This window comes from Pollachius pollachius, assembly GCF_949987615.1.
Source record: "Pollachius pollachius genome assembly, chromosome: 13".
In the NCBI taxonomy this organism is placed as follows: domain Eukaryota; kingdom Metazoa; phylum Chordata; class Actinopteri; order Gadiformes; family Gadidae; genus Pollachius; species Pollachius pollachius.
The window spans coordinates 3164590-3183496 of record NC_136946.1 but is presented as its reverse complement, the minus strand read 5'-3'; the positions used below and the strand labels follow the sequence as shown (position 1 = coordinate 3183496).

General features: G+C 52.3%; 2 protein-coding genes across 4 annotated transcripts; both read left to right on the top strand.

The window, feature by feature from the left end:
• Nucleotides 1-285: 285 nt before the first annotated feature.
• On the top strand, nt 286-4572 carry LOC307084824 (tapasin-like; the record flags this gene model as incomplete). The annotated part of the gene is made up of 4 exons (XM_079749325.1): nt 286-619; nt 2581-2676; nt 3446-3471; nt 3567-4572. Coding segments are annotated over 4 exons (468 nt in total), but the record flags the coding sequence as incomplete, so codon positions are not given.
• Nucleotides 4573-4793: 221 nt separating this feature from the next.
• Nucleotides 4794-18557, top strand: daxx (death-domain associated protein). Of its 3 annotated transcripts, none has more exons than XM_079749224.1 (11): nt 4794-5179; nt 5700-5955; nt 6829-7263; nt 7782-7913; nt 8234-8350; nt 9125-9356; nt 11171-11340; nt 11681-11840; nt 12081-12639; nt 12729-12867; nt 17157-18557. In XM_079749224.1, exons 2-11 carry the CDS (start codon nt 5701-5703, stop codon nt 17214-17216), a joined length of 2259 nt encoding a protein of 752 aa, XP_079605350.1. In that variant the 5' UTR covers nt 4794-5179; nt 5700; the 3' UTR covers nt 17217-18557. The 3 variants fall into 3 exon arrangements, with proteins under 3 accessions (XP_079605350.1, XP_079605348.1, XP_079605349.1); XM_079749222.1 differs by having other exon boundaries at nt 12078-12639; XM_079749223.1 differs by having other exon boundaries at nt 4794-5183; nt 12078-12639.
• The last annotated feature ends 350 nt before the right edge of the window (nt 18558-18907 follow it).

Sequence of the window (18907 nt, the reverse complement as noted above, 5' to 3'; positions counted from 1 at the left end):
ATGTCATGGAGGGGGAGGTGAGCTCTGATGATGTCATAGAGAGGATCAGGGAGACACGATTCTCAGAATCCAGTTATGTGTTGGGAAGAAAACAAACCAGTGTCCCCGGTGAACCAGTGAGCGGTCACATGACCCCACGACGTGTCACGTGACAGCGGTGGACCTGAGAGAGGACGCCCTGGACCCGAGGGCTCAGTGCTGTCCCGGCGGCAGAGAGAGTCCTGGGCCCAAGGCCCCCACAGTGTTGGAACCACGAGCCATGAAGAACCCTAACATGGCCTCCTTCCTGTGGCCCCTGCAGAGCCCCCCTCCCTCTCCATCAGCCCCTCCCCGCTGCCCCTCGCCGCCCCCGGCCAGGTGCTCAGCGTCCGCTGTGAGGCGTCTGGCTTCACCCCCCTCCCCCTGGAGCTGAGCTGGGAGTTCCTGGGGGCGGACGGGGCCCCCGCCGCCCTGGGGGAGGCCAGCCTGTCCGGCCACCGGGAGGCCTGGGACGGCACCTACAGCCAGAGCAGCCTGCTGCAGCTGGACACCAGCGCCCTGGGCCGGGGGGGGGGTCTGGTGTGTGTGGCCCGACACCGTGGGGTGACCCGGCGCTCCAAGGTCGCCTTAGAGGTCATAGGTGAGAGACGAGACGGGCTCCGGTCTGAGTCTGTACACACACCTGGAGGAACACACCGGGAGGAACACACCTGTAGAAACACCTGTAAAAACAAACCTGTAGAAATACACCTGTAGAAACACACCTGTAGAAATACACCTGTAGAAACACACCTGTAAAAACACGTCTGTAGAAATACACCTGTAGAAACACACCTGTAGAAATACATCTGTAGAAATACACCTGTAGAAACACACCTGTAGAAACACACCTGTAGAAACACACCTGTAGAAACACACCTGTAGAAATACACCTGTAAAAACACACCTGTAGAAACACACCTGTAGAAACACCTGTAGAAACACACCTGTAGAAACACACCTGTTTAAATAGCTGTGTGTTACCACACCTGTAAGAACACACCTTTATCTATTGACACTCCTTCTGGAACACATCTGTACCTTTTGAAATATGTGTCTTCATGAATACACCTGTATAAACACACATGTAGGAATATACCTGTATAAACATACCTGTACATATACACCTGTATTGACACTCCTTTTTGAATACACTAGTATTGGCACATCTGTGTAAACACAGGTGTAGGAATATACCCGTCTAAACATATCATAAGGAACACACCTGTACGGTTGACTATTGCTTCTGTAAAGCCCTTCTCTAAAAAAACACGTATGTACTCAAATGTTTGTTGTCTAGAGCAGGGGTTTTCAAAGTATGAGGGAGTGAGCCCCCCCTCAGAGAACAAATTTCAGCTGAGCCCCCCCCGCCAATTTTTTTTTCTAAATCCCTGTGTCTTGAAAGATCTTTTAATTATTTTACACATTTTAAACATCTCTGATCATATTTTAAACATCTCTGATCATATTTTACCCATTTTAAAGATCTCTGATCATATTTTTTTGAAACATTTTAAACATATTTTTGAAACATTCTTAACATCTTTGTGTGTTTTTAAACACATTTCTTAGCACATTTTAACGTCTTTATCTAAGTATGTTTTTGCTTAACGTTTTTGAAATACATTTGAACATCTTAATCTGTAAACTGCCAGTTTAGCCTCCTTTTTAGCTCACCTCTACTTTAGTGCGAGCAATGAGTTTGCGTAGCTGTGTTCGAAATCGTTCTCCATCACGGATATAGTGCACTATATAGGGTGCTGGCCATTTTGTAGTGGTGTTCGAATTCTCAGTGGCAAAATTCACGCACTATTACGTGGACTTAAAATACCCAAAATTTGAGTCAACATACGATGTTCCCTACATGTTACTCCCGTATACCACAATGTAATGCAGTCGTGTTTTTTCCGGAGGAGAAGAAGAAGCTGAATAATAACGAAAACGAATACATTTAATGATAGAGTCTCCGGCTTTCGTTTAAAAATGTCAACAATTTATTTGGGATTTAACATAGAAAATGTAACATTCAAAATTAATGAAAAAAACCTTGATCAACGTCAATTCAACATCAATACAACCTCCAGCTTTCCTCGTGGGTGCCCGGTTTGTTTACATGATGTGGGCGCATCTGTCTGCGTCACACAAATACCCGGCGCACTTACTGACGCAAAAGACGTTTAGAAATGTTCAGCGTAGTGACGGAATTCTCGTTTGTCCGCTCCCTATACAGTGCACTATATCATAAACACTATATAGGGAATAGTGAGTGAGTGAATAGGGAACGATTTCGAACACAGCGCGTCTTCGCCTTTGAGTTTTTTCTGTTACTTTTTCTGGTTTATATTTTCTCACGTCGCGCCCCCCCTGAAGAATTCTGGCGCCCCCCAGGGGAGGCGCGCCTCAGTTTGAAAACCACTGGTCTAGAGTAGAACGGAGCGTGAGGTTTAGAGTTCATCCAGGAGATGAGGAGCAGACGGGTGAATGTTGGCTGGAGCCCAACAGGGACGTGAGCCTGGGGGCGGGACTGACCTGTGGAGGGTTGTGTTGGTGGACGTGTTTCAGGGTTCAGCCCCCCCTCCATCCAGGACTCCATGGCGATGGTTGGCATGGCGCTGCTGCTCTACGGAATCATCACACTGGTCTTCAGGAACATTGCTGGTACTGAACTACATACTAGTACTGCTACCACCACACAGTAGTAGTACTAGTACTGCTAACGCCACACAGTAGAAGCACTAGTACTGCTGACGCCACACAGTAGCAGTACTAGTACTACTACCAGCACACAGTAGTAGTACTAGTACTGCTACCACCACACAGTAGTAGTACTGCTACCACCACTACTACTACTACTGCTCTTACTACTACTATTACTTCTACTAGTACTACTTCTTCCATTCCTACTCCTAATACATAATATAATCAGTCCCTCTAGGATTTCACATATTTTTTAATTGTAAAAAGACGCGGAAATTATTGGCATTCGATAATAATTTATGAATTGAAGTCAAATGTCATTTGTTCAGCAAGAATCAAACCAAACTGCATAACTCGAGAAACTGGATATATGAGTGGCATGTTTCAGGTGTTCATAAACAAGGAAGTGAATTTGTAAATATACTTTTGTGTTTGGGAGTGGGATGTTTAGTCCAACTGGCGGGAAAGGGCGGCCATTGCTCCAACGTGCAGCAACGCCGCAGTGTGTTGACATATTAATCAATATTATCAAATATTATAATATTATCAAAATTACGTGAATTGTCGCAATCTGTGAACCCGGTAATTTCTGGAGGGACTGACTTATGATAATAATAATGTTATTAAAACTAATACTAAGGCCATGGTAGGCTGTAGCTGTGTGCGTCTTAAAGCCTGGCTGTTCCCTCCTCACAGCTCTTCTTCTAAGGTTGTGTTTTCCTCCACACAGGTCCAGACGGGGTCAGACCCAGGGAGGTGAGATGTCGTCCCAGGGCCTCATCGGGTCAACATAGCCACACCCACCAGCAGAGATTCACTGTCTTCTCACTGCCATCTTCTTCTCCCAACAGAAAGACCAATGAGCAGGCGGGGAGCCCGTCGCCCTGGAAACGCTTCAGACAATCAGCGCTTCTCCTCCTGCTTCCCCGATGTGTAGACACACTGTAGTCTGGGATCGATCAGGCGATCGACATGTGTTGACTGTCTGTGTTTTCTATGTGTGAAATGTAAATATTTTGTGTGTGTGACCAGGGGCGTAGGAATGAGTTTAACATTGGGGGGGACACATATCGGAAACCTGACAGATCCGGTATAATTTTTAAGTGGGACAAATGCGCCTGTCTCCGATATTGGAGGGGACACGTCCCCTCCGTCCCCCCCGGTTCCTACGCCCTTGTGTGTGACCATCGAGGTTGTTAACTTTGCACTAGCTTCTATGCATAGTTCAATAGTCTGGCTCTAGGCTAGCTATTTAAAATAGCAGTAATGAGGAACTGGAAAATAGTCTTAGACACTTTCTTTTAATGCAATCAATTATTATTAGTTGTGGTTGTCCTCCCACCAGCAAATGGTTTCCAGTCTTACCAAGGTACATGGGAATGATTGCGTCAAGGAGGTATGAATTACCTTTAACCACCATTGATAGGGTCCTATTCATGAAGAGGTTTTTTTTAAGTTACTGGTTTGGAAAAGTGGCAGGGAAAAATAAAAGCATGTAGAAAACACAAAAGAGCCCTATACAAATGGCCTTTAGAATTTAGAAAAAATATACAAATATTGAACTCCATAAAGACATCACTTACTTATTAACCGCTGTAGCACAAGAGCTATTAATTCCAGTAAAAATAACTAAAACTTTTACAAACTAACCAAATGGTTTCCCTTGTCTTGCGATAAGATTGTGTTGCGTGTGTGTGTGTGTGTGTGTGTGTGTGTGTGTGTGTGTGTGTGTGTGTGTGTGTGTGTGCGCGCGCGCGTGTGCCCTGAAATGACATTGTGCGCTTTTGCAATCTGTTTTTGAAAATCTAAGCTTCACTCAATAATTCCTTAGGTTTGAAATAAAGAATTTCAAAGGTTCCCGTGTTTTTTTCGGAATTCAAACAAGTTCAACAGTGCAGCCGCCTCACACATGACGTTTAAAACACACTTTAAGATACAAGCGCACCATAAAACTAGCATCAACCACGACAATAAGGGACGATCCAGCCATTCGCCGGCGTTGTTACTGGACGCTGCTCCGCCGGCGACCAATAGGGGCCTCCGCCGCTCCGCCAATGACCAATAGGGGCCTTCTCCGTTCCGGACACGAGTAGTGGCTGACTGTCTTGGAGCGCGTAGTGGAGCTGACTCGGGCATTGTTTTGGTAAACACCAACCCGCTGAGGGATAGCGAACCGTTGGCCTCCACGTCCAGGGACTGCTCGTTCCTCCGCGTCCTGCCTCCCCGGACCCCAGACCCCCGCGCCAGGGCCGGTATTTATAAAACCAGCCCGGGGTTTATTCACACTCCGGATGCAGCTAGCCGATGCTAACGCTAGCTAGTGGCTAGGTAGCGGCTACCTAGCGTTAGTGGGATTCTGTTTTAAAGACCGCCACTGCAACAAGTCGACCCGTCCCCTGTTTGAATGCGTCCACGCATCCACACATAAGTGGTGTGTGTGTTGGTAACACACTAGAAGAGAGCGGTACGTAAGTATGGATATATATGTTTACACACACGCACACACAGAAACACACACACAGGCAACTAGTCTTGGTCTCAGGACGATCAGCCTCTCAGACTCTAATCGTCTAAGTTGCACTCTGCTAATGCCTCGTTATCTGGGTGTTGGCGGACCGCTCGTTGGTTGTTCTGAACGACTTTGTCCGTCCAACAGAGATCCATACACGACTGGAGATGAAGCTCGCGTATGGCGGGCACTCGGTGGAATCCTAACACAGCCCTGTTCATGAAACATAAGTCTTACCTCATTGAACTTAGTTGTGATAGACCTCCACGGACGGAACTGCGCCTAAGGTCGTGGAGGTGTCCTCTCAGTTTGCGTCCTGTCTTCACTCTCCGACTACGACTAAACAAAACGACAAGCCGCTGTTTACACCCGTATAAAACTACTGATAGGTTCTCCTCTGGTTTCCTCTGTTGTTTCCCCTGTGTCTCGGGTGTGTTCTGGTCGATTCACGTCCTCCTCTGCCTCCGGGGAACAGAATGGCCGTCGCCCGGGCCTCCATGGCGGAGAGCATCATCATCCTGGACGACGACGACGATGACGAGGACAGCCCGCAGCCTCCGCGGCCCGCCCAGGCCAACCCCTCCCAGCGCCGCTCTGCCCCCGCCAAGGTGCCCGCGGCCAAGGAGCCCACCCCCACCCCGAGCCCCACACACATCACCGCCTCGCCCTTCGCCTCGGCCAAGAAGGAGGGCCACGTGCTGCAGGTGGAGAACCAGCGGCTGTTTGACGAGGTGAGGCCAGAGAGGACAGGGGCCCCCAGTAGGGCCACCAAACAGGGGCCACCAGGACAGGGGGGTCCAGCAGGGCAACCAGGGCAGGGGGGCCCCCAGCAGGGCCACCAGACAGGGGCCACCAGACAGGGGCCCCCAGCAGGGCCACCAGACAGGGGCCACCAGACAGGGGCCCCCAACAGGGCCACCAGACAGGGGCCACCAGACAGGGGCCCCCAGCAGGGCCACCAGACAGGGGCCCCCAACAGGCCCCCAACAGGGCCACCAGACAGGGGCCACCAGACAGGGGCCCCCAGCAGGGCCACCAGACAGGGGCCCCAGCAAGGCCACAGAGGATAGGGGGCCCCAGCAGGGCCGACGGGCAGGGGCTGGTGAGGGGGGGGCGACGTGACGATAGTGGGCGGCGATCGATGAGATCAGAGAGCGTTGGCGTCGCGCTCCAGTGCACATTCTGGCAGTTAAGGCTCTCGGTTTCATGCTCTCATCTTAAGGGTTTTCTCGGCCAAAGCTGGAATCACACGTGGTTTCATTCGGGGTTGTTGCCTCCAGTAAGGGTTGGGGTAAGGACGCCTATCGCATAACGCAGCGGTGTGTGTGTGTGTGTGTGTGTGTGTGTGTGTGTGTGTGGGGGGTGAAGCTCCGTCTCGGCAGCGGTTTATTAATCGCGGTCGGTTCATAGAACCAAGTGCCAAGCGCTAACATTCACCAGGTTAACCCATTCCCCGTGTACACCAGAGACAGCTAGGATAAGACGCTACGCCATGCTAAGTACTATCCTTGTAGTGCTTCCAAGGACGTCCAGCACACGGTGCGTGTTGAGCTGTACGATGACATGCGTCTCCCCCCCCCCCCCCCCCCCCCCCCCCCTTCCAGTTCGTGGCCTACTGCTCCCCGCTGACCCAGGACTGCCCCGAGGTGCTGGCCTTCCTGCACACCAAGCACGCCAAGGCCTCGGCGCTCTTCCTGGCGTCGGTGGAGTTCCGCAACGCGCTGGGCCGGTGCCTGACCCGCGCCCAGGCCAACCGCGCCAAGACCTTCGTGTACATCAACGAGATGTGCACCCTACTGCGGCAGCACTCCGGCAAGCGGCGGCAGAGCCTCGTGGCCGCCGCCGCCGCCGCCATGCCGCCCACGCTGAAGAGGAGGAGGAGGAGGAAGGAGGCTGGAGGAGGCGCGGCGGCGGCGGCGGCGGAGGAGGAGGAGGAGGAGGAGGAGGAGAACGGGCTGGGGCCGCCGGGGGAGGAGCTACCCTCCACCTCGGGGGGCCAGGAGGAGGAGAGGACCAAGGGGAGGGCGTCCAGGCGGCAGGTGAGTGGCACAGGTACGGCCTCCGGGGCCCGCGGAGTCCCTCAGCCCCGCCCCTCTTGTGGGCGGGGCTCCTCAGGGGAGGGGGTTCATCCCAGCGGGCCGAGGCAGTCCTCTGCAGACAGACGTGTTGGTTGGTAGTCAGTTAAGACCGGCGGGGTCTCCGTGGAGACCAGATAGAAACAAACCAGGCCCGCCCTCTCCTCTGACCAATCGCACGCAATTCGCATCGCGGTCATCTGCGGAAATGTTATGAACTTCTAAAACCTTGCTTCCTCCTCGGTCCACATGGGGCATGAGGACCGAGGAGGAAGTCCCCACAACCCGGTGGAGGAAGGAGAGGCCTGGGTTCCTCAGATACCTGGAGCACCTGCTGAGGCTGGTTCCTCAGGCCGTAGAACCTGCTGGGGCTGGTTCCTCAGGCCGTAGAACGTGCTGAGGCTGGTTCCTCAGGCCGTAGAACGTGCTGAGGCTGGTTCCTCAGGCTGGAGAACGTGCTGAGGCTGTCCTGTGCTCCTCAGATAGCCTACCTGGAGAACCTGCTGAAGGTGTACAACGAGGAGATCCGCCGGCTGCAGGAGAAGGAGATGAGCCTGGACGACCTGGAAGCAGAGGATTCTGGGTACATCCAGGAGGACAAGCTCAAACACAAGGTGAGCCGGCTCAACACGTCACCGGGGGGGGGGGGTTGACATAAAGATGGGATGATTGGGAGGCTGCTATCCATTGCTACACTGTTCAGTAACTTTTATAACCTCCTTTTCCTCTCCTTCTCTCTCCTCCTCCTCTCTCCTCTTCTCCTCTCCTCTCCCCTCCTCCCCCCACTCCTCTCCTCTCCTCCTCTCCTGCCCTCTCTCCCCTCTCTCTCATGTCTTCCTCTCTCCTCCTCTCTCCTCCTCCTCTCCACTCCCCTCCTCTCCTCTCCCCTCCCCTCTCCCCTCCCCTCTCCCCTCCTCTCCTCCTCCTCTCTCAGATGATGAAGATCTATAGTAAGCTGTGTGAGCTGAAGGGCTGTGACAACCTGACAGGCCGCGTCATCGAGCAGCGCCTCTGCTACAGCGGAACACGCTACCCCGAGATCAACAAGAAGGTGGGCCATCATCAATCACCCCCTCATCATCAATCACCCCCTCATCATCAATCACCCCCTCATCATCAATCACCCCCTCATCATCAATCACCCCCTCATCATCAATCACCCCCTCATCATCAATCACCCCCTCATCATCAATCACCCCCTCATCATCAATCACCCCCTCATCATCATCCACCCCCTCATCATCAATCATCATCAAATGTGTGTGTCTAACCTTCTGTGCGTGTGTGGGACCTGCTGTGTGTGTGTGTGTGTGTGTGTGTGTGTGTGTGTGTGTGTGTGTGTGTGTGTGTGTGTGTGTGTGTGTGTGTGTGTCTGACCTGCTGTGCGTGTGTGTGTGACCTGTTGTGTATCTGACCTGCTGTGTGTGTGTGTGTGTGACCTGGTGTGTGTGTGTATGTGTGTGTCTGTGTGACCTGCTGTGTGTGTGTGACCTGTTGTGTATCTGACCTGCTGTGTGTGTGTCTGACCTGCTGTGTGTGTATCTGACCTGCTGTGTGTGTGTCTGACCTGCTGTGTGTGTGTCTGACCTGCTGTGTGTGTGTCTGACCTGCTGTGTGTGTGTCTGACCTGCTGTGTGTGTGCGTGACCTGCTGTGTGTGTGACCTGCTGTGTGTGTGTGTGTGTGTGTCCTGTGTGTGTGTGTGCGTGTGTGTGCGTGACCTGCTGTGTGTGTGTGCGTGACCTGCTGTGTGTGTGTGCGTGACCTGCTGCTGTGTGTGTGTGTGTGTGTGTGTGTGTGTGTGTGTGTGTGTGTGTGTCCCCCAGATTGAGCGCTTCATCAACAGCCCGGAGGCCCGGCGGAACCCCCCCGACTACCCTGACATCCGGCAGCTGGTGCAGCGCGCCAACCAGCGCCACGGCCTGGGGCTGAGCGGCCGGCAGCTGGGCCAGATGGCCCAGGAGGCCTTCCGCGAGACGGGCAGCCGCCTGCAGGAGCGGCGGCACCTCGACCTCGTCTACAACTTCGGCTCCCACCTCACCGACCGCTACAGCGCCAGTGAGTGGCTGGGGCAACTGGGGGCAACTGGGGGCAACTGGGAGGTACTGGGGGGTATTGGGGTTACTGGGGGAGTAGTGGGGGAGTACTGGTGATACTGGAGGGTACTGGTGATACTGGTGATAGTGGTGATACTGGAGGGTACTGGTGATACTGGAGGGTACTGGTGATACTGGAGGGTACTGGTGATACTGGTGAGGCTGTAGGGTACTGGTGATACTGGTGATACTGGTGATACTGGTGGGTAGTGGTGGTACTGGTGGGTACTGGTGATACTGGAGGGTACTGGTGATACTGGAGGGTACTGGTGATACTGGTGATAGTGGTGATACTGGTGATAGTGGTGGTACTGGTGGGTAGTGGTGATACTGGTGGGTAGTGGTGATACTGGTGATACTGGTGATAGTGGTGTTACTGGCGGGTAGTGGTGGTACTGGTGATAGTGGTGATACTGGTGGTAGTGGTGATACTGGTGGGTACTGGTGGTAGTGGTGGTACTGGTGATAGTGGTGATACTGGTGGTAGTGGTGGTACTGGTGGGTAGTGGTGATACTGGTGGTAGTGGTGGTACTGGTGGGTACTGGTGGTAGTGGTGGTACTGGTGATAGTGGTGATACTGGTGGTAGTGGTGGTACTGGTGGGTAGTGGTGATACTGGTGGTAGTGGTGGTACTGGTGATAGTGGTGGTACTGGTGATACTGGTGGTAGTGGTGATAGTGGTGATACCGGTGATACTGGTGGTAGTGGTGATACTGGTGGTAGTGGTGATACTGGTGGTAGTGGTGGTAGTGGTGGTACTGGTGATGCCGGTGATACTGGTGGTAGTGGTGGTACTGGTGATAGTGGTGGTACTGGTGATACTGGTGATACTGGTGGTAGTGGTGATAGTGGTGATACCGGTGATACTGGTGGTAGTGGTGATACTGGTGGTAGTGGTGATACTGGTGGTAGTGGTGGTAGTGGTGATACTGGTGATACTGGTGGTAGTGGTGATACTGGTGGGTAGTGGTGATACTGGTGGTAGTGGTGGTACTGGTGATAGTGGTGATACTGGTGGGTAGTGGTGATACTGGTGGTAGTGGTGATACTGGTAGTAGTGGTGGTACTGGTGATAGTGGTGATACTGGTGGTAGTGGTGGTACTGGTGATAGTGGTGATACTGGTGGTACTGGTGGGTAGTGGTGATACTGGTGGTACTGGTGGTAGTGGTGGTACTGGTGATGCCGGTGATACTGGTGGTAGTGGTGGTACTGGTGGTAGTGGTGGTACTGGTGATAGTGGTGGTACTGGTGGTACTGGTGATACTGGTGATAGTGGTGATACTGGTGGTAGTGGTGGTACTGGTGGTAGTGGTGATACTGGTGATAGTGGTGATACTGGTGATACTGGTGGTAGTGGTGATACTGATGGGTAGTGGTGATACTGGTGGGTAGTGGTGATAGTGGTGATACTGGTGGGTAGTGGTGATACTGGTGGTAGTGGTGGTACTGGTGGTAGTGGTGATACTGGTGGTAGTGGTGATACTGGTGGTAGTGGTGGTACTGGTGGTAGTGGTGATACTGGTGGTAGTGGTGATACTGGTGATACCGGTGATACTGGTGATACCGGTGATACTGGTGGTAGTGGTGATACTGGTGATACCGGTGATACTTGTGGTAGTGGTGAGGCTGTAGGAAGCGGTTTGGACCGTGACAGCGAGCCTGGGCTGTGAATCCCGTTGCTACGGGAACCGGAGCGCAGCGCGTCGGAGGGGTAGCAGGCGACCTGCAGCAGAGGCCCCGCCCCCAACGCAATGTCCTCCCTCCCCCTCCCAGCACGGGACCCCGCCCTCGCAGACCCCTCCCTGCTCCGCAAGCTGCGGACCAATCGGGAGAGGGCGCTCACCAACCTGGAGGAGGTGATCTCCAGGTACTCGGGGCGGCAGGAGGACACGGAGGAGCAGGAGAGGAGCAGGAGGCTGGACAAGGAGCGGCAGGGGAAGGAGGTACTCTAGCACCTCCTACTGCCTAACCCCTACCTGCCCCTTAACGACCCGTCTAACCCCTACCTGCCCCTTAACGACCCGCCTAACCCCTACCTGCCCCTTAACGACCCGCCTAACCCCTACCTGCCCCTTAACGACCTGTCTAACCCCTACCTGCTCCTTAATGACCTGTCTCTGTACTGTCTAACCCCTACCTGCTCCTTAATTACCTGTCTAACCCCTCCCTGCTCCTTAATGACCTGTCTCTGTTCTGTCTAACCCCTACCTGCCCCTTAATGAACCGTCTCTGTGCTGTCTAACCCCTACCTGCTCCTTGTTCTTGGTCGTTCCTGTTCTCTAGAAAGAGACGACCGGGGAAGAGACGAAGCAGATGAATGGAAAGGTGGTGGTGGTGGAGGAGGAAGAAGAGGAAGAGGAAGAGGAGGAGGAGGAGGACGACGACTATTCGGAGCCAGACATAGAGGCGGAGCTCCTGGCCAGCGAGCAACTCGCCGGACCAGGTGAGCAGAACCGGGGTTCTCCTGATCAGACTCTCAGACCCTCAACAGCCCAAGGAACCGGGCCGGCGTCTGGCTCACCACACGTCCGCTGTGTGTGGTGGCTGCACGAGGCCACCGAGAAAGGCTCAACATAGTCGTGCATTAAACCAGCAGCCCAGCTCGCCCCCTCGGGCCTCGGGGTCTGATCCCTTTGAATAGAAGCGTCTGATAGTGAAACATGTTTCTGTCCTTCGGCAGCAGGCGATGAGGAAGAGGAGAACGGCGAGGCGGAGGCGGAGGGAGTGAAGACGGTCGCCAACGGCAACGCTTCGCTGATCGTCAGCGAGGAGGAGGAGGAGGAGGAGGGGAACGCCACGGCAACGCACGAGGCTGCCGGGCCGAAGGGGCGGGCCCCCAGCGGGCTTAGTCCGCTGACGGACAGCGACGTGACGGACCTGTCGCCCATGTCCCTGCAAGAGCTCTCCCCCAGGGACAGTCCCAGCCAATCACAGCCCCCGGGACCCCCTCCCCACGGGCTTTCCAACGGCGTCGCCGCCGCGGTGAAGAGGGAGGCGGCGGCGGCGTCCGATAAGGCGTCGGAGGTCTCGGTAAGCGCCGGTGAGCCCCCCGGCGTCGCCTCGCCGCCCCCGCCGCCCGCCGCCGTCCAGACCAATCAGGACTCTTCAACGGCCACATGTGACCTGCTGTCCACCAACGGCAAGCCGTCCCCACTCAGCCTGCGGTTCACCAGGGGGAGGAAGAGGACGCGAGAGGACAAGGAGAAGAGGAAGGCCCACATCCACGCCCTCCTCCCGGACAGGTAGGTCCCGCCTCCGCCCGGCCAGACACCCCCCCCCCCCCCCCCGGTGGGGCTGCCCTGTAACCCAGTCTGTCTCCCCTCTGCCCCAGTGACACGGACCTTACCCTGGACATGGGTCTGGTGCTGACCACCCCCCCGCCCGGGCATTCGGAGTCCGCCCGGCCCGACACCCCCACCCACGACCCGCTCCACAGCTCCCAGTCCACACCCCCGCCCAAGAAAAACAAGGTGCGCCCCCCACGCTGCGGCCCAGGCCACAGCCGGACCCCCCCAGGCCCAGACTCTGGGCCGCTGGAGGCCTTCCTGCACGAGGCAGAAACCGAGGCGGGGAATGGGAGACCAGACCGCTCTAGACTTTGATAATTTACATTTACATTTAGGGCATTTAGCAGACGCTTTTATCCAAAGCGACTTACAATAAGTGCATTTGTTACAATAAGTACATTTGTCATAAGAAGTGAAACAATATATCGCTGTCGGTACAGTAAAGACGTTCATAGAACCAAGTGCAAGTATTACTATCGCTAGGCTAACCCATTCCCCGTGTAAAGCAGCGATAGCAGCTACTGTAGATGCTACACAATTAAGTACCTTGAATAAGTGCAATGTACAAGTGCCAGGACGTACAACATTCAATGCTGTGCATTGGTTTCTATGCAGAGTCGAGATGAACTCTGAACAGGTGAGTTTTGAGTCTTTTGCGGAAGCTGGTGAGCGACTCTGCAGTCCTGACATCGGTAGGGAGCTCGTTCCACCACTGAGGTCCCAAAACAGAAAAAAGTTGTGACTTTGCTGATCGACCTTTGCTTGCTCTTAGCGATGGCGGTACCAGACGTCCAGCTGAGGTAGTTGAGCGGAGGGATCGAGCTGGGGTGTGTGGCTTTACTAATGCTTGGAGGTAGGCAGGGGCAGTTCCATCGACTGCCTTGTATGCCAGTACCATCATCTTGAATCTGATGCGAGCTATTACAGGGAGCCAGTGGAGGTCTCGGAAGAGGGGGGTTACAGAATGCTGCCGCATTCTGGATGCGCTGCAAGGGTTTAATCGCAGAGGCAGGGAGTCCAGCCAGGAGCGAGTTGCAGTAGTCGAGGCGGGAGATGACCAGTGATTGGACTAGAAGCTGAGCTGCTTCCCTTGTGAGGAAGGGCCGGATCCTGCGGATGTTGTAAAGTGCAAATCTGCAGGACCGGGCCACCGCAGTGATGATTGCGGTGCAGCACAACTGATTGTCCAACACTACACCAAGGTTTTTGGCAGTTGGAGAAGGAGATACAGTAATGTTCTCAACAGTGACCAGTAAGTTCATGTGTGGGCAATCTTTCCCTGGTATTAGGAGGAGCTCAGTCTTGTTGAGGTTAAGCCTCAGGTGATGGGCAGTTGTCCAGGTGCTGACTTCTGCCAGACATTCAGATATGCGTGTTGCAATCAGGGCTTTGTCAGATGAGGGAAAGGAGACAAATAGCTGAGTGTCGTCAGCATAGCAGTGATAGGAAAAGCCATGGGATGTAATTACAGAGCCCAGAGATCTGGTGTAGAGGGAGAACAGAAGAGGCCCCAGCACCGAGCCTTGAGGGACACCTGTATCAAGCGTGCAAGGTTTGGACAAGGAGCCATTCCATGTTACCTGATAAGTGCGATTCATCAGGTAGGACGTGAACCAGGAAAGGGCAGATTCAGCTATGCCAAGCTCGGCGAGAGTGGCGAGGAGGATCTGGTGGTTCACAGTGTCAAATGCTGCAGACAAGTCACGGAGAATGAGAACCGATGAGAGGGATGAGGCTCTGGCCGCCCGGAGGGACTCAGTCACCACGAGGAGAGCCGTCTCAGTGGAGTGTGCTTTTTTGAAGCCTTACTGGTGAGGGTCAAGCAGGTTGCTAGATGAGAAATAGGAGGACAGTTGGTTAGCGACGGCACGTTCCAATGTTTTAGAGAGGAATGAAAGAAGAGATACCGGTCTGTAATTCTGGATGTCAGTGGTATCGAGCGTTGGTTTTTTGAGGAGAGGCTTTATTCTGGCAGTCTTGAAAGACATTGGAACAATGCCAGAAGTGAGGGAGGAGTTAATAAGTGCGGTTAGAAATGGCAGGATGTCGTTTGACACAGCCTGGAGGAGGGAGGAAGGGATAGTGTCAAGGGGGCAGGTGGTGGCATGGTTAGATGTTATAATTCTGTTGACCTCGTCTGAGGTGAGAGGGATGAATTGGGTAAAGACAGAGGTGGGGGTCGGGGGAGGGAGGATGGTGGCAGTGATAAGAGGAGCTAATGTCCTTTACTTTCTGGGTAAAGTAGGTAACAAAGTCATCAGCAGTGAGGCAGGAAGGAGGAGGAGGGGAGGGAGGGTTGAGGAAGGAAGAGAACAAGGAAAACAGTTTTCTGGGGTTTGAGGCGGAGGAGTTAATTTTGGTCCGGTGGAAGGCAGATTTGGCTGTTGACACAGTGGAGGTGAAACCTGAGAGAAGGAGATAGTGAGATAGATCATTAGGACAGTCTGATTTCTTCCATTTCCTCTCAGCTGCCCTTAACTCTGCTCTATGGGTCCGCAGAGATTCAGACAGCCAAGGAGGGGGGGGGGTGAAGATCGTGCCGGTCTGGAGTGGAAGGGACAGAGGGAGTTCAAAGAGGAGGAGAGGAAGGATAGCAGAGTGTCAGAGGAATCCTCTGTGGATAGTTGAGAGAATTGTTCAATAGAAGGTAGTGAAGACAGAACAGTTGAGGCAAACGTAGAGGGAGAGAGAGTTTTGAGGTTGCGGCGGGTGGTGACAATGTGGGGACTAGAAAGGAGGGGGGGAGAGGACTTTAAGGGGAGAGAAAAAGCAACAAAATGATGGTCAGCCACGGGGAGTGGGGTAACAGAGAGAGCAGAGGTGCCACAGGACCTTGTGAATATCAGGTCAAGCTGGTTCCCTGCCCTGTGTGTTGGAGGAGAAGGGGATAGTGTTAAGTCACAGGTGGCAAAAAAGTTGGTTAATTCAGGTGAGTGCAACTTCTCTGGCAGGATGTTAAAGTCGCCAAGTATAACGAGTGGTGTGCCATTTTCAGGAAAGCAGCTGAGAAGGGCATCCATTTCGTCATAGAAGTCACGAAGGGGACCAGGGGGACGGTAGATTACCACAATGAAGAGATTAATAGGAAGGGTGACAGTGACAGCGTGGAGTACAAATGCAGATCTGGCCAAGTGTTCTAGTGGAAGGACCTGATAGGTCCACAACGGAGAGATGAGGAGTCCGGTCCCTCCTCCTCGCCCCGAAGGCCTAGGGGTGTGTGAGAAAGAGTAAACAGTGGAAAGGGCAGCAGGAGTGGCAGAGTTCTCTGGAGTGATCCAAGTCTGTGTCAGGGCCAGGAAATGGAGGGTATTGAGGGACGCGTAGGCCGAAATAGAGTCTGCCTTTTTGACCGCTGACTGGCAATTCCAGAGTCCTCCCATCACTTCAAGGTCAGTGATGGCGAGGGTGGGTAAATGGCATAGATTGGACGGGTTGCGACGCCGGGCAGAGGATCTATTGCGGCGTCGTCTATGAGTAGAGATTCTAACGATAATTGAATTACGACACATAGCTACTATACCGTGGCCTCTAAGGTCTTCCTCGAGGGACTCCCACAGAGAGACTCCCTTGGTCTTTGTTTCCCGGGTCTTGACTCCCACAGAGAGACTCCCTTGGTCTTTGTTTCCCGGGTCTTCGTTTGCTGGGTCCTGACGCTAAAGCAGACGCTGCTAACACTTAGCCTTTAAATGCACATGGTAGCTCAGGCAGCCTTAGCTCTGCCCAGTCAATCAAGCCTATTGTTCACACCTTGTGACCGAAACTACACTCAACGACCTTACTATCAACAACAACACAGCAAAAACCAACACTGCAGGTACTAGGGTTAAGGTTAGTACAACCAATTGCAATGCCAAACACTATAATTCTTAGTTTCAACACTCACCCCAGCTAGATATGAGACGACCTTCTTAAAGACAAAATGTAATGTAATGATAATACCTCATTTCTACGAGGGCCGCTCGATTAAGGGACAAAAAAATCCTAATCACCATTATTGTGGTCGATATCGAAATCACCATTATTTTTGAGTTTGAAAACATGATGTATTCATTCGGCACGTCTCTCCCAAAAAAACACTTTGTAGCTTAGAACTTTGAAATTTCGCCTTAAAGAAATACACAAAATGGTCAAAAGGAAAATGTTAAAATCTAAAATAATACACAGTACAAATATGGATCGAGCTGTTCTGCCCTTTCTATGAAACATTGATTAAAGACTTGATTATATTAGTTTTGCGATCGTTTGATCACTAAAATCGAAATCGCGATCAAAATTCGATTAAGCGACCAGCCCTCATTTCTACCACTGTAAAAATGTGACTCCAAGTCTGCGTTTACAACTACAATAGAACTACTCTTTATTTGGTTTAGTTTGAAGTATTTCTTACGGGCTGTCACTGATCCCAAGACGCCATCTGCTCCTGATGGTGACGGTTTGTTCTTCCCCTTCTGCTCCTCTGTGTCGGTGTCCAGGTCAACGTGGCCACCCAGTGCGACCCGGACGAGATCATCGTTCTGTCGGACTCCGAGTGACCCCTGACCCTTTAGTCCACCATGGGCGTGGCCTCGGCAGCAAACCATCACATCCTCCATCAAGGATTCACCATATCAGGAAGAGGCTAAATGTTTATATTTTTAATAAAAATACGATTTCATAAATCTGACAGAATTCTATTAAAGTTAGAATCAACCACGCTATCCGACAACTATAAGGCGACATCGCTCGTCTTACGACATCATGGACTCTCCGCCTCCGGGCCGCGACACAAAGGAATGTCCCAAGGTTTTGGTTCAGGAACGCTAACAATCTGTAACTAATCCGTGGTTAGGGAGACCGACGTCTGAATCCGGATAGCTGAAACCCCCCCATCCCCCCCCCCCCCCCCCCCTTCCAATGGACTGCCCCGCCGCTGTACGAACGGACGCAGAGATTTCTCATCGATTTCTACGATGAACTTGGGGCGGCCGGAGGTCCCGTCAGGGTCACTTGGGTTGAGACCGTGGAGCGCCGTCTGGACCCGCTGCTGCCGATGGCACTGCTACGGCGGCCCCAGGTCGGCATGGCGACGCAGGCTCACCCTGTACCCGGGACGCCGTCCGGAGTTGTTCTGAAGCTGCCTTCACACCGCCTCGCTGAACCTTCCGGCAGCGAGGCGGGTATAAGGGCGGTTGCCGCGCGGCGGTATGCAAGCACCTTAAGTCTTGCTGGTCCGTTGCCGGCGGTCGAACAACCGATACTGATCCTAGGCCAGCAGAAGGGCTCGTCTGGTGTCGCTGGAGTCTTTGGTAGCAGGGTACTTTGTTTACATTATTTTATATTTTGATAGCCTTTATTTCCCTTCTAGAAAAGGGAGTTTGTAGCTCTTTAAAACAGGCACGACTATGCTGTTTTATGTGCTTGTTTCTGCTGTTCAAGGCATCGAGTGAATGACGGTTAAGGGTGACTGTGTGTCGACTGGTTCATAAATATTTAAATATTTTCTGAGTACTTTACACCTCCTTCCGCTGTAAGTCAGTCACCACATCGATAAATCCTATGGGGAAAAGTATGCGCAAAAACAAGTCGCGTGCCAACGTCTCGGACAAAAGTCCCATCCTGCAGCTCATTCAGCTCCAAACAACTGAACCGATTTTGGTATCGAGGTAGAACCTAAACTCTTCGAGAGATCATGGGGTGTTTGGTTTGCGACCCGGTATTACTCTTCTGTCAATAAGAGCACCACCACATCTTATGTTTCACATTATTTTCCAATTGATTTTATCAGAAGGCCCTTGTTTGCATAGCTATGATTTGTTCGTTGGATTAGATTGTTTTTTCCTTTTTGATATTAAAAAATGTTTCAAAGTAAGGACGTTTCGCTGCACCGCGATCTGCTAAGGCCAGCTCGCCAGACACCTGCACCCACACATGGAAAACATGATATAAAATATGGAAAAGAATGGATTCATAAAATGTGGTATTTTTATGTTAAATTTTTTATTTCCCTTGAACGTGAATCAAATTAATTAGTTTAAAGTATACCACACACATTTAATCTAAGTGTATTTGTTCAAATTGGAATTTGGGCATATATTTATGTTTAAAAAATAGATAAAATGTATGTTAAAATTAAAATTGTAACCAATAGACTATATATGAATATACATATTTATAACTGCATTATATCCATGGGATGGGATCTAAACGCGATGAGTCAACCTAGGAACCGGGATCCACCAAAAAA

Excerpts from the sequence above, each read along its gene's own strand:
- daxx (XM_079749222.1), top strand. The coding sequence starts at position 5,701 with ATGGCCGTCGCCCGGGCCTCCATGGCGGAGAGCATCATCATCCTGGAC. Across the intron at positions 8,351-9,124 it reads ACCCCGAGATCAACAAGAAG|ATTGAGCGCTTCATCAACAG; the intron begins GTGGGCCATCAT and ends TGTGTCCCCCAG. Across the intron at positions 11,841-12,077 it reads CGAGCAACTCGCCGGACCAG|CAGGCGATGAGGAAGAGGAG; the intron begins GTGAGCAGAACC and ends GTCCTTCGGCAG.